This window comes from Chlorocebus sabaeus, chromosome 8 (genome assembly GCF_047675955.1).
Source record: "Chlorocebus sabaeus isolate Y175 chromosome 8, mChlSab1.0.hap1, whole genome shotgun sequence".
NCBI lineage: Eukaryota > Metazoa > Chordata > Mammalia > Primates > Cercopithecidae > Chlorocebus > Chlorocebus sabaeus.
Window position 1 is genome coordinate 66,766,605 of NC_132911.1, and position 14,737 is coordinate 66,781,341.

At 33.8% G+C, this 14,737-nt stretch overlaps 1 protein-coding gene across 4 annotated transcripts in view; it reads left to right on the top strand.

The window, feature by feature from the left end:
• NKAIN3 (sodium/potassium transporting ATPase interacting 3) overlaps positions 1-14,737 on the top strand; it is a 764,304-nt gene that overhangs the window by 337,667 nt on the left and 411,900 nt on the right. For all 4 annotated transcript variants that reach the window (XR_012093693.1, XM_073018121.1, XM_073018120.1 and 1 more), the window contains exon 3: positions 1,528-1,608. Coding sequence is in view for 3 of the 4 variants with exons in the window: in XM_073018121.1 (XP_072874222.1) it covers positions 1,528-1,608 (81 nt within the window). In the remaining variant the exon portion in view is untranslated. The remainder of the gene's footprint in view (positions 1-1,527; positions 1,609-14,737) is intronic.

Here is a 14,737-nt window from a genome sequence, read left to right on the forward strand (position 1 = left end):
TTTAGTCTTGGGAGCGTGTAAGTGTCCAGGAAATTATCTATTTCTTCTAGGTTTTCTAGTTTATTTGCATAGAGGTGTTTATAGTATTCTCTGATGGTAGTTTGTATTTCTGTGGGGTTGGTGGTGATATCCCCTTTATCATTTTTTAATCTTAACTTTTTAACATGTTTTCCAACTAAATTTCCAGTGATTTGGAGCTTTAACTCATTATTGTAATTGTATTATTCTTAAAAATGAAAGCAAACCTCCTTTCAGAAAAACAAATGCATGATGGAACATTAAATGTAACCAATTATAGGACTACACCACTACATGAGATTATTTTTAGAATTCATAACTGACAGAATACAAAATATAAATTGAATTTCATAAATAGTTAAAAGCTTCTGATAAAGTTTCTGTTAGTAACATAGTTATATTAATAAATCTAAATTTTATAATTCCATTATTTGACACAGTATAGAATAAGCTAAGGAAATGATTTCAATATTTATTTTAATTTAAAAACAATATGCAATGTTTGTAATCACTGATCGAGGATGATAATTCAATTAATAAGTCTGCTTATGACATGAGGAATTCATTCATTTTTGTGATAAAAGAAAATGAATAGGCAAACTGTTGTATTTGATATGGTATTTGTATTCTACAGTAAGTACTATCCTCAGTCATCCTAGCTAGTGTGTATGTCAGTTTTCTGTGCCTCAATTTCTTTGTCTGCATAAGAAAGTGACTGGATGAGGGGAGCCCTAGTCCAATTATCCATTCTCCATTGATGAGTCTCTCAATCTAGGGCTACTTTAATTAAGACCGACTAATACTCTGGGAGAAGGTATTTCCTAATACATAATATCTTAATAATAAATTAATCAGTAAGACCAGTAGGTTTAAAATTTGTTGGATGGATATGACTGGAAGATATGAAAATCTGTTGTTCATTTCCTCATTCTTAATCCTATTTATTAATTTCTCTGCTTTAAAATATTTTATATGATTATATTTTTATTACATGATCAAATCAGAGGCACATATTCTACTCTTAATAAAACAGTCCAACAAATGAAAGTTTGTTAATTTTGTACTCCATGCATGTTTTTTTCAAACATGGTCTTCTTTCAGTCCTAGGTTTCAATAAATTTTCCTTAAAATGTGACAGTTTTATACTATAACTTAAAGATGATAGAGAGCTCACAGAAGATTTGCATAATTGTATTCCCTAGAAAAGATAATACTCAGAAAACGGAAATCAAATCAACATTTTGGTTTAACTTGTACCTGGAAGCCAGCAAAGCACTTTAAAAGTAAATCTAACTTTGTTGGTGTCTACTGAAAGCAGTAGAAACTATTGGATTTTTAATTTCTGGAAAGCTTAGGGGACCACATAGAGAGCACTCTTTTCTGAGCGCTCCCTGTCAGTTTCTTCCCAGAAGACAGACTTATTGACATTTTTATTATTGATTTATTTGGTATACATGCCTTTCATCTCCACATTTTTCTTCTCTTTCTCCCTCCCCCATTTCTATCTAGTATACTGTGTGGACTGCCCTCTGGGTCACCTGGAATGTGTTCATTATCTGCTTTTATTTGGAAGTAGGTGGACTCTCAAAGGTGAGTTTATCATGGTTTTAAAGTACACTTTAAAAAGAGTACACTTCTAGGTATTGTGACTACATAGATATATTGGTATATAGATATATATATATACAGAGAGAGTGAGTGTGTGTGTGTTTGTGTAGAATGATGAAATGCTATTCAAAAAAGACTTTAGGTATAGTGTGAGTGTGTGCATGTGTGTGTGTGTAGAATTATAAAATGCTACTCAAAAAAGACTTTAGGTACCATTTAGGAAAGAATGATCTTAGGTATATGTTAATATAATGGAACTTAGGAGTATGTTAATATAATGGCACTTCAAAACAACTGCCTTCTGGTTTAGTTTGTTATACTGAAGTGGGACTCAACTCCCTGTGTATCCTCATGTCTATTTTAAAAAGACGTAATATAGTGACTGCAGGTCTAAATGTTAAGTAGAAAATGGTTTTGAACATGCTTGTGTGTAAAGTAGGAAAAGGGATTGACAAAGATGTTAACGTAACAGATATGAATGGCAAGTTTCTGTCTTTGCTGGAATATGAATAGTGGAAAAAACTGGCAAAGAACAAAACCCTTATAAAGCATGTTTACTAAGAAGTAAATGCATCAGTGTGGTGATTCCTATTTTGAAATTTTAATCAAAGAGAAGACAGTTGTCTTAATGCGGCAATGATACACACGTTATTTCTGCCTGTCTAAAACTGTCAGCAAAGCACATGATTTTATTATGCCTCCTGCAAAAATGTCTCAGCACCCAAATGTAAGAACAACTTAAGTTTCTAGTTGTGTTTCTTAAACAGTTTTTGTGTGAACCAGCACAATTTTCACTATAGAGAAGAAGTTTAACAGTATGATTACAAAAAGTATAAAAAAGCTGTCGTATTTTAAAACTTCTCATTATCAAATATATTTATGCTAACTTATTCTACTGTTTTATAACAGTCTCAGATTTTCTAAGTAACGTACTTGTGGCTTAGATTTTAGGAAAAGTGTCTTGAGCAGCAAGGATGCTTTTAGAATTGTTAGGTTCCATTGAAGTCCTTGTGGTAACAAAACATGATTGATTCAGCCAAGCAGCAAAAACCCCTGAAGGATTTTTCCAGAGCCTCCAGAGGTGGTTACTCTTTTTTTTTCTCCACTCTAATAACTGCAATTAGAACTAGTCACCATTTTCTCACATTGGCAAATGTATTCAGGAACCAGAAATAACGTTTCCAATATTGAGTTCCATATATTTGGACTCACATCTAACTTAGATAATTATGCTAGCGATTGTAGTGCAACACTAATTTCTAAGACATAAAAAAGTACTTAAATTAATGCCCAGTTACATTCTATAAATGCAGATTATAAGGTAAATAATTTTCAAATGCAAATCTTATGAATAAAATAATTACAAATAATACGTTAAGCACAACATTTTCAACCCATTGCATTTTGTATCTTGCTATTTGAATGGTCATTTTAATCATATTTTTTATTTCACTTGGTAGAAATTATTTTTTCTTCTATATACACTAATTTGGAGTAAATTAGACCAGAGAAATTTGCCCTACGAAATTGGCTTCACAGTATTTTGAAAGAAGGCCGAATTTTGAATCATAAGTCTTTAGTCCAAATCTTTTCTTTAGCACTTATTAAATGTGAAATCTGAGGCAAATCATTTGGCTCCATGGAATCTCTGTGAAAAATAATAAGATCAGCTTTGCCAATAATAATAGTAGTCAATGTTTATTATACACATGACATGTGGTAACTCAGGTAAGCTTTGAAACAAATCTGTGAAGTGATAGAACAAATAAGTAAGTATCCGCAGTCATTTTTTTCATGTAACTCTGATTTCCCACTGCTGCTCAAGGTTATTTTTGTGAATTTTTGTAACTACTTTTCTAATATCCATGTGCATGTCTAAAAGTTTTTATCTCATTTCTTTGGGCACAAGGTTGAAAACATGGACATAGTAATCCTGGTTACTCATTTTATTACCTATTTAAATGCCATTAAGCAGTCAACCAAGTATTATAGGTCATTAAAAAGATAGATGACTCCAAAAGGAGCATCCTAAAGATTTTCTGTTGGTCTCCTATTTACTGCCTCAAAGACTGATAACATCTCCCTTGTTAGCCACAGTTTAGCCTCAATTCCAGTCTGTGGGAAATCTATTTTGGAAAATAGAGCAAAGTTAAAGACCCTTGACAAACACAAATACCAGCCACTTTTCCAGGCTGGTTCCATTGTGTAGGAAACTCCTTGTCCATATGAGCTTGTTTATATACTAACTTTCTAGATTCTCCATCTCCTGCTAGTTCATGCAGGTGCCTCTTGGAATTACCCACTCAGATAGATTAATAGAAACCTCCCTATACTGTCAATTTGGTCCAAAATATACATTCTGGGATAGTGAATCTTTCTTTAGAAATGGGATCCAGAGTGATTTCCACAACATCTCTATGGATTTGGGTGTTATTCCAATGACAGACATGGCCTATGAATAGTACATTTGTATGCTAAGGTGTTCTTTTGCTGACAATTTGTATTCATGGAGTGACAGCAGTCCTGTCTCACCTGAAAGATAGTGAGCTGGCTCATGGGCAAGAGAGCCTGGAAACTGAGATTCTTACAATGCTGGGCAGGCTGACAGTGCTGCACACTCTTGTGTTTTAAAAAGATCATTTTAATTTCTAGTAATATAAATACCGATAGATGTAATCCACATAAGCAAAAGCTGTTTAGGATACTCATTAACATTTAAGAGTATAGAAAGGTACTGAGGCCAAAAAGCTTGAGAATCACTCCCATAGAGTAACGAATATAACTAGCTAACTAATTAACTAACTGAATAAAAATAATGCAAACAGTAAGAAATAAAAGCAGATGGTACAAATAAAAAATAAATAATGATATGGTAGATTAAAACACAGCCATGTCAAAGATTATATGAAATGTAAATAGACTAAGCACTCTAGTTAAAGACAGAGATTAGAACAATGGATTTTTTAAATGACAATAGTTGATGTTATTTATATGAAATACACATTAAATATAAATACATACATATATTTAAATTTAAAAAGATATTAGGTAAACAATAATCAGAAGAAAACCTCTGTAGTCATATTAATGTCAGAAAAAAAGTAGACTTCAAATAAAGAGTATGAATAGAGATAGACAGAGATGTTTTATAATGATAACGGGTCAATGTATTAAACAGACAAAATAATTCAAAACTATACCAAATAACTGAATTTTAGAATACATGAGGTAAAAATTGCCAATATTAAAGGGGGAAATTGAAAAATCCATTAATGTAGGGGGAGTTTAATACCCCTTTCTTGCTTATTGAGAGGAAAAGTAGACACAATTCAGTACAAATAAAATATTTGAACAACACTATCAAACAACTTGTCTGTCATATAGAGGATAATACCTTAAAATTACAAGGTATATTTTCTATTCATGTGCATATGAACAAGGATCAAGATGGTATTCTGGGCCATAAGCAAGTCTCAATAAATATTGAATGACTGAAATAATACAGATAATATTCTCCCACCACAAATATAAGAGTAATTTATAATTGTTAATAATTCACAAATCAAAGAAGAAATTTAAAGGAAAATTGAAAAGTAAAAGTACATAATTAAAAAAACACTCTTCTTTGTGGATGAATTCTTATCAGTGTTTAGAGGAAGAAACGTAGATTTAAGTTGCTTATTAAAAAAACAAAAAGTTAAAAATCAATGATAGACACTTTCATCTTAAGAAGAGCAATTTGACTAACATCCCATAGTTGTTTCTTTGAAAAGATTAATAAACTAATAAGCATGTAGTAAGGTTGATCCAAAAAAAGAAGAAACAATGCAACTTATCAATTCATTAAAGAAAGAAGTGACATAACTACAGATTCAACAGAAATTAAAAGATTAATAGAAAAAAATCAAAAATATTGATAGCAAAGAATTTATAATTAAATATCTTTCTACAAAAAAATCAAAACAGAAACAATTGGTTTGCAGTTGGTTGAGGAAACAGAATTTTCTGTTTAAAAATTTTGGGGTTAGTAGAAAAATGTCAACTTGCTAGGGAGAGTGACTTTCTTTAAGCCTCTGAGGAAAAAACTTAGAACAGAAGGCAATAGTGAAAGTTTAGTCTTCTCTTCCCCTAAATCTGGGCTCTGTGTACTAGCAGATCTGTTAGGTGGGGATCCTCAGTGGGGGTCTGTTCAGATGTTGTTTTTAGTTTCTGTAGGAAAAGCAAATATGTCTGGAGCTTTACCTCCCTTGGCTATTGTTAAGGCTACTATTACTTTCTTGTTTAGCAAGTTACTTAATTACCTCTGGGGCTAGCTAGATGTCTGGAATGTCTCTTTTAAAAAACTTTGCAATTTTCCTTTATTTCCCTGCTTGGAGTTTAGGAGGACTTCAAAAAAAGGGTTAGGGTGAAGGTCCTTGCTCAGCATCAATCTATCAAACATAACAAATAAATAATGCTAATCTTACTCAAACTCCTACAGAAAATACAGGAGGAAGGACCATTTGACAAATAATTTGGTGAGCTAACAAAATCCTGATACCACCTTACAGACAAGAATTAAATTAACCTCTGTGTTTTAGCAATCCTTGGCCATCTCTCCAGGAAATTCCTCATTAGGCAGGCTGCCAAGAGGGACTCCACATGGTGAATTGTTTGTCACCACCTGATCTTCCCTTTTCTTCTCTCCCAGGCTCTTTGTTAAGATCAAAATTCTTGCTCCTTTATAGATCAAATCGAATCAGCTCTACCTTTTTCTTTCCCTCACTAATCCAAGCTATTTCCAGGCATCCTCACTTTCCTTATCTACAAAGGCCCAACCAAATGTATTCCTTAAAAATGAGCTCTCTGTCCTGCAGATGAGAAATGTCACTCCATCACATGGCAGAAGCATCTACAGTCAGATTGTATTTAAAGACTGTTTTTTAATTCCCCATTACATTTCACTACATTTTGAAGTGGTAGTTATTATTAATCCTAATAGTTTGTTCTAATGGAAATAGACAATGATTTTAGATTTTGTTTTCTTTCTTTTCCTTCCTTCCTTCCTTCCTTCTTTCCTTCCTTCCTTCTTTCCTTCCTTCCTTCCTTCCTTCCTTCCTTCCTTCCTTCTTTCCTTCCTTCCTTCCTTTCCTTTCCTTTCTTATTTTTCTTTTCTTCTTTTTTTGTCAGGGGCAAGAGTTCTTTTTGGTTAGATTTTCCCTTCTTTTTGATTGATTTTCTCATAATAAAAAACATGAATTACAAATATAAGTTGCAGAAACTAGATAGACAAGAAGGAACATCATTTTTGCTTCAAACATTTGAAGACCACTGCCACGAATATTTTGAGTCCAGTTTATTCTCCTTCTGCTGTGTTTTCATGTTTTTTCTCTTCTGTTTTTCGTATTACTGTTGAGATAATACTATAGAGAACATTGACACACTGACTTTTTAAAAATTGGACTTGATGAAAAACATTTTCATGTTGTTACTAAAGTCTTGGTTAATATTTTCAATTTTTGTATAGCATTACATCAAACATGAATAGTTTTATTTCTGCTCTTTCTTTAACAGGAGATGTTAAAGGTTCGTGATACATTTTGCTAAATTTCTTCTCCAAAAAGTATACCATTAGCTGCAAAATATGAGTATCTAGAGTGTCATTAGTACAAGTTAGTCTGTTTCACCATTTTGGGTTTTTTTGGGACTATTTTCATGGTGAAAAGAAAATGCTTATTTCTTTGTTTATAGTATAATTTTTTTTATTTCTTCAAAGTTAAATATCTCCTAATGTGCTTGATAAACAGCTTTATTTTCACTTTTTGTTAATAGGGTTTATCTTTTTATATTTTGTGTTTTAGTAATGATGTTTTTAGACTTTAGTCTCTATGGAGCATAATTTTGTTCTATTTTTCAGGGTGAAAATCTGAATAAATATTTTACCAATAACTGACCAATGGCAAAAACAGTATTTACTTATTAGGTTTTTCACTGATTTTTTTTTTTTTTTTTGCTGGTTTATGATATAATACATTTCTATAAGATCTATTTCTAGGATATCATTATTTTTTGGCACATACTATTTTATATTAATTTGCATATACTTTATAATAGGAATTATCTCTCTGCAATCCAGTCTTCTCAAGTCTATGATTTAACCTCATACATTTGGTTTTACAGATGATTTTAGAATAAATCTGTTCGAATATATACAGTGTGTATTATATATCTCATTTTAGTTTTGTTTTTATTCCTTATATTTAACTTTTAATTAATTTAGTAAAGATTGAGAAAAGTTTATGTTAGAGAATTCAGGAGGAAAGTTTTGAGTAACAGAATCAATTAGAGTATGTGAACTAATAGTTCCAACATCAAACTCCTTATAAACTATTCATCACAGATTGTGTTAATATTCTTGGGTCACTTGACAGAAATTATTGTTGCAGTTTCCTTACTCCTTAGTTTAACAAGGTACGAGTTCTTAATCCATGACCAAGAAGCATAAGGCACGCGGACACCGGAGAATGAATAAGGCAGAGTAGGATTCATTAAGCAACAGAAAAGCTCTCAACAGCAAGAGGAGATCCGAGAGTGGATTGCCAGAAATGGGGCTGAGTTTGGGTCTTTTATGTGGCAGAAACAAGGTAGTCTTCTGTGTGTTCTGCCTTAAGGAGAGGGGTAAAGCTGCCCCTTGCGGGTGTTGCATCTGCGCATGCCTAATGTTGGCTAGAGTGATTCCATGTTGATTATTATTCATGAGTGCCTAAGCGAAACCCACAGAGGGTGGGTGGGGGCAAAATTGCAATGTTAGTGATATTACAAATGGCCCTGGGTCAATTTAAGGACATTTAGCGGATTTATTTTGCCTTCACCTAAGTTGGGACAGTCCCTTCTGAGCAGACATCCTGGCATAAGAGGGAGTTCTTACTTAACCACATTTCCACCTGCTATCTACGCCACAGGGGCAGTGCAGATGCATTCCCCATGGGCTCTGTCTCTCTCCTTAGACCCTCCCACTCTATCTGCCTAGCCAGCCTCTAACTGCCCCCACTCTCCTTATGTCTAGCTAATTCATGTAGAAGGGACACTGTGTTGGAGGGACAACAGAGGCCAGAGAAGCAGGAGACAGGAGGACAGGGTTTGGAACAGCTAGGAGTTTAGGTAGACACTGGAGGCTCAGAGGAATGACAGTCTTTTCAGAAAGACACAGCTGAGATGCAAACAGGATCCAGCTGTTGTCCACCTGCTCACTATTTAAATTACTAGAGCGGGATAGAGGGAGGGTGTAATGATCCCAGCTGGATCAACATCTGCCTATTTGCCACAGGAAGACAGGGTTCAATATTAGAGGTCTCACTGATTCCATAAACTGGGAAAAAGCTAATTTCAATACAAAACAAAATGGGGTAGTCTCAAGAAAAGAGAGACAACCATGGTCACCACAGAGCATGTCTTAACCATTCTTATCAACTAATAGTGTATATTCTCATAGGCATAAACAATTATGCCTCTTGCCTATTATGGGATTCTTGATCACAGCCTCCAGACATTCCCTTTCCTTTTGTCTCATCTGCCAGCCTGCCCTGCAGCAGGCATTTGTTACTGTGGTCTTGAGTGTTTTAGTTTTCCCCATGCCTTCTAGCACTTGAAGGTAATGGATGCCTTGTTTTAAAGGAATGTGTATATGTATGGTGGGGTGGGGAATGACTGTGGGTAGGTAACTAAAAGTGTCTGTCTATACTTGTATAATCTCCTGAAGCCTCAATTTCCTGTTCTACAAAATGAGGAAAGCCACAACAATAATCATGTTGGGTTGTTGAAAGTATTAAATAATACCTATACAGGGCTTAGAAATGATCCTGGCATATTGTGAGGTTTCAGTAAATGGTGGTTTTCATTATTACCATCAACATCATCATCTTTATTATTATTGGAGAAATTAACAGACATCACGATCCTCATCCTGAAAACCTTTGGGACATATTTATTACTATGCCAGAGCTGTAAAAGGGAAAAATTATAGGACTGAGTGACTTGTTTAAAAATAGAAAAGAGTCCCTTGTGATAGGACCTCAGAACTGCATATTAACTTCACAGCTGTAACAGTATTAATTAAATGATTTCCTCCAACATGTAAATAGCTTTTTTATATACATCAGCAGCCAGATTCTCCTGGTGTCCCTACCACTTCCCCTAGGAGTACTTTAAACATCTTTGGAAGTCGCTAAGGCTATTTTTCATGCCACACTTTAAGATCATCAAGGGCACAATTAATAAGTTATTGCTGCTTGTTTGAAACTTACAAGTCTTGAAATAATTTTTTCATCCCAAGGAATACATTTAGAATTAAATATGAAAACCTATCTTATTTGCTACACTTAAAGTTACTTAAAAATAAGTTATCTTGAGAACTCAAGTTTTAATACTTTTATTCCAAAGAAATTAGTCTAATCTGTCTCAATGGCATCTTTTAATTATTTTACATTTAAAATAATTTAAACATTTCTAGGTACATTTTACCTAGAAAATTTAGGTTAATATTTCTCCTAATTGACTTATCTTGAAAGGTTTGGTACTTACATATTAGTAGTCTTAGAGAATTTTCAGTGTGTCACATTTTCATAGAATTCTGAATCCGTACAACTGTGCATGAGCATAACTTTGACATAAAAATGAATGAAAGACATTCTACAAGGACTTATTTTATATTAATCATGAGCTTTGATCAAAGACCTTCTAAAATCTTACAGGCAAGGGACAGGGAAGGGAAATGGACTAACTCTTACTGATTTCCTACATGGCACAGGGGCTTTCCATCAGTTTTTTCCATTTTATCCTTACCTCAGAGGTAGACATTAGTATCTTTATTTTATAAATGAGGAACCTCAGCTAGGAATGGCTAACTTGCTCAAGGCACATAGCAGTAAACTGAGACATTGGGTCTTAATGCTTCCTTCCCAAGGCCACTTCATTTCCCATTATAGCAAGTTGCTTCCTACACAGAAGGAAAACCCACCTGCATTTGTTTCTCTATGTCATGTTTTAACAGCTATGCTTTTTCTAACTTGTGGATATTTTGATTCTTGGAGAAATTTAAGCCATTTCCCCAGAAGGCCATAATAGCACTTTACTGTCCTCTTTTGACTTAAATTGACACCATCATTATGAGGGTCCTCTTTTTAAATCTTCAGCTGAATAGTTCACCTGAGCAGCCAGGCAGCATCAGTGAAATAGTTCTTCCTCTACAAGGCTCATTCTTATTACTTACCCTGAATTGTTCCTTTGCACTTACTGGGAAAATTCTTTTTCTTGATCAAGATTCATTTTCCTTCAAGGTTGGATTCTTCTATCAACTACAGCTTTTGGGCAGACAATTTCCAGTAAAAAAAATTCTAGACAGTCAATTCAGAGTTCAGTACATGAACTACTGCAGAGGAAACAGAACTCTCAGTTTCCCTCAGCTGCTTAAAATCTATCCATTGTCTTTTATAAACATTCAAATATTTTTGCATCTCATAGAGTTATTTTTCTGATAGTAGTTTGAAATTAAATCAAGGATATATAGTATCTTTCCTTTTTTATTTAAACGAACACAACCTACTGAATCTAGTAATGAGTTTTTAAGTCATATTTATATTTTCTTTTTGATATCTTCCTTCCTGGACATTTTTCAAAAGGAATCTTAAAATGTGATGCTTAAAGAGGAATGGAGGTAGGGTACAGAATGTCTATATTCAGAAATAACATATCTGGCAAATTGTACAGAAATAGCATCCTCGAATCACAGTCAAATTATGCCTACTTCTGGAACTACAAGAATAATATCCTATGCACTATACTGTATCCTGAAGTAAATGGGATGTCTGTCTATATCAATGGACACTTTGGGAAATATATATATTCATTTCACTAGAATAACAAAATATTTCAGGTTCTGATCTAATATATTAGTAGGTATGTATCCTGCTGAGTTAAAGGAATATTTCTGTCTATAATATTGACTGATGGTGGTGGTAGTGGCCATGAGTATCTGCCCAGTTATTAAGGATCTGTAAAGGAAGAATCATCACAATCTGCTTCCAGGTACTAAATCTAAATGAGAACCAAAGGTCTGAAAATATTCGTTGTTATGTTTGGTTCCTACAGAATCTTTATCCAAAGAGAAGCAATTGTATCCTTTTAAAAAATAGCAAGGCAATGTAAATATAGGTATGAGTTTCTTATTCCAAAAATTTAAGCTACATCTTTTCCTTTGGCATGAGTCTAAGTGAACATAACTTCTGAAAATACAGTCCTCAGTTTCTTTTTTATAGTGAGATAATTTGATTCCTCCTGTAGCTTTTCTGCTATAAAGAAAATTACAAGCAAGGTTAAACTCAATCTTATATTCTTCATAAATTTCATCAAATACAAATACTTTAAAAATCTTTATCCAAAAATACCAATGTGAAGCTACATTATAGGCCAATGACAAATATAAACCACAGTCTAAACTACCATGTAATTGCCACAACCTGGGTAGTATCAGGAGTTTTTAATCAGAAATTTGTATTGTAATCTTATGCCTTTCCACAGGGGTTCAAATCATTTTTACCAAGGAGCAGATGAATATATTATTCTATCAACAGTAGCTGTGTTTCTTATTATATGATTAGAATCACTTATTGAACAAAGCCTATGCAAATACAATTGAAACACTACCCAGAAATATGTTGTCTTTGCTCTTTGTATTTCATCTTTTCTTCTTCTAAGGAAAATACGCCTGAGATAAATATTTAAAGATAAATATTTTACCTTTGTATCTAGTTTATTGTCTCAACTCATGGGATAATAATCACAAAATGGTTTTATTTCTTTGAATAAACTGCTTCCCCAGTCTTCTGCCCCAAACCCTCTTCCCATTTCATAATACATTGTATACAGAGTCAATGACAACATTGGTCATAAAAAGTTTGTTTCATATCTGATTCAGATCTATTCTTTCCCCTTACCAAAGTTGACCTTGTTTTAGGCCTTGACCTCTGCCTGGTCCCAACTCTACTCTGGGAGAAGAAACAGGAGGTAGTGGGTCTTCTTACATAGTCAGCCTTAAGATTATGCTGGAGGGTTTGAAGGATCCTGATCTCACACTGGTGTTGATCTGTTCCAGCGACGGCTAGTGGCCTCTGCTGATGAATCTCCAAACATGGCAAATTCTTCCATTAACTTCAATAAGTCAATATTTATTTTTATTGAGTCTATAATTATTCTAATACATTGAAATTTGTTGACAGTGATTACATTATATTAAGCCTTTCTGAGTAGACTGCAACTGCTGAGCTGAATTTTCATGTAAGCACCATTATCAAGAGAATTTTGGTGCTGTGAAGAAACCACACTTTTATAGCTTATATTCAAATGTTTTTCTGTGTTTTTGAAGACAATTTAAAGCTACTGCTACAGAATTTTTCATGCAGTCAATTGAAGATAAGATCATTGGAGAAGAACAATATGTAGAACCATTATTCTTATAAGTGCCATTAAGATTTTGGATTGTCTTGTGATGTTAATTTGCTTCGAATGCAAACTCTCAGTGTAGTGACATGTTAATTAAGAGTACAGTCTTGATGATGAAGAATTTCTGTTTACATTTGCAACAATCAACAAATTATAAAAGAGACCCCGATAAACACATTTTGTGGCATTTATTTACTTTTTAAAACCAGAATAGCAGTATGTACTACTGGATAACCTTATAAAATAAAACTGCACCACATGTGAGATTATGATTGATGAACAGTAAGCTGAAGTGCCCTGCAGGAGCAGAGGAACCTAAGATAACACTTACTCAATGCTACTCCCAAGTATGTTCCAGAGGCAAAACACAAGTCATTTAAATTCTTTGGATAAAGTTTTTCCATGTAGACAATTGGAGGAAAAAAAATCACAGATAATATTAATCATTTCTAAATAGTTACTTTTGCACAGAGAAAGTTTGTCTCTGAGCCCCTATGCTACAATGGCATGAGGAATTATAGGCTTCAGATTGAACTTAATTGGTGTCTTGCATACATATGACCCTAGAAGCGTTTGTGCATCTGATTTGTGTTTCCTCAGGTTGTGGTAGGCACTGCAACTTTGATATTGTACAATAGTGAAAAAGTTACTAGAGTGAAGATTGTCCAGAAGATGATTGTCCAGCAGAACTGGCTGGTTCCAGTAGAGGCCACTGAATGGAGGCAAAAAAGTGACAGAATTAAAAAAGAGGAAGCATCTGAGTGTCTGATAATAAGAATGAGCTAGAATCTCCTTTGCCCTTTAGAAGCCCTCAGCATTGATTCACCTTTGCCTGCTTTCTGATTCAGGAATAACAGTAGTACAGGAAAAATACAGCACACAGCTGTGTGTGTAGTAATTGTCGGTGTGCTTGCATGTTAAAATCAGCATATTGAAGCATCCAGCTGTCTATGCTCCCTTAAAGGTTAACTTTTGTCTGGAACTTTCATCCTACTACAAAAACCAGATGGAATATCTCACAATCAAATAACAATTGAAGCTGAAAAACAATAAAAGCATTTAACATGTAATTCTACTTTATTCTTGTAGGAGCCACTTTAACTCAAGGTGTGTGAGAACTTATTTATGGAACCCAAATATTAGTAACTCTTAATTTGCTAAAAGAATAGAAATTTAAAAGCTACATTTCTAGGATTAAAATTGGACGGTGAAGGACAAAAGTTAAATGAAATTTAGCAAACTTCAAAGAAAAAGAAATAATATCCATTTGTTAAATTAATTTACAAAGGGGAAGTATAGCTTTCTGTGAAAATCATACCATTTTCCTAATTTTCTAAGTGTTCAACTATATTCATCTAATCATTCTGTCATTAAACAAATGATGGCAGAAGTTTCTGGTTATTATCCATAATTTATTCCCCCTTCTTCTGGTCAAGAGTCTAGGAAAATCTTCCTCTCATCACAGGTGGCAGGGCTAAAAAGCTCTATTTCTTTGTCTCTGTAGGTGTAGGTATGGTCATCTAAGCAAGTTCTGGCCGTTGTGATACATGCAGAAGGATTGTGAGGAACTTCTGGAAGGGCTGCTGTAGATCTGATTAATTAGAAGCAGATCCAAACTTAGTGACTTAAAGAATAC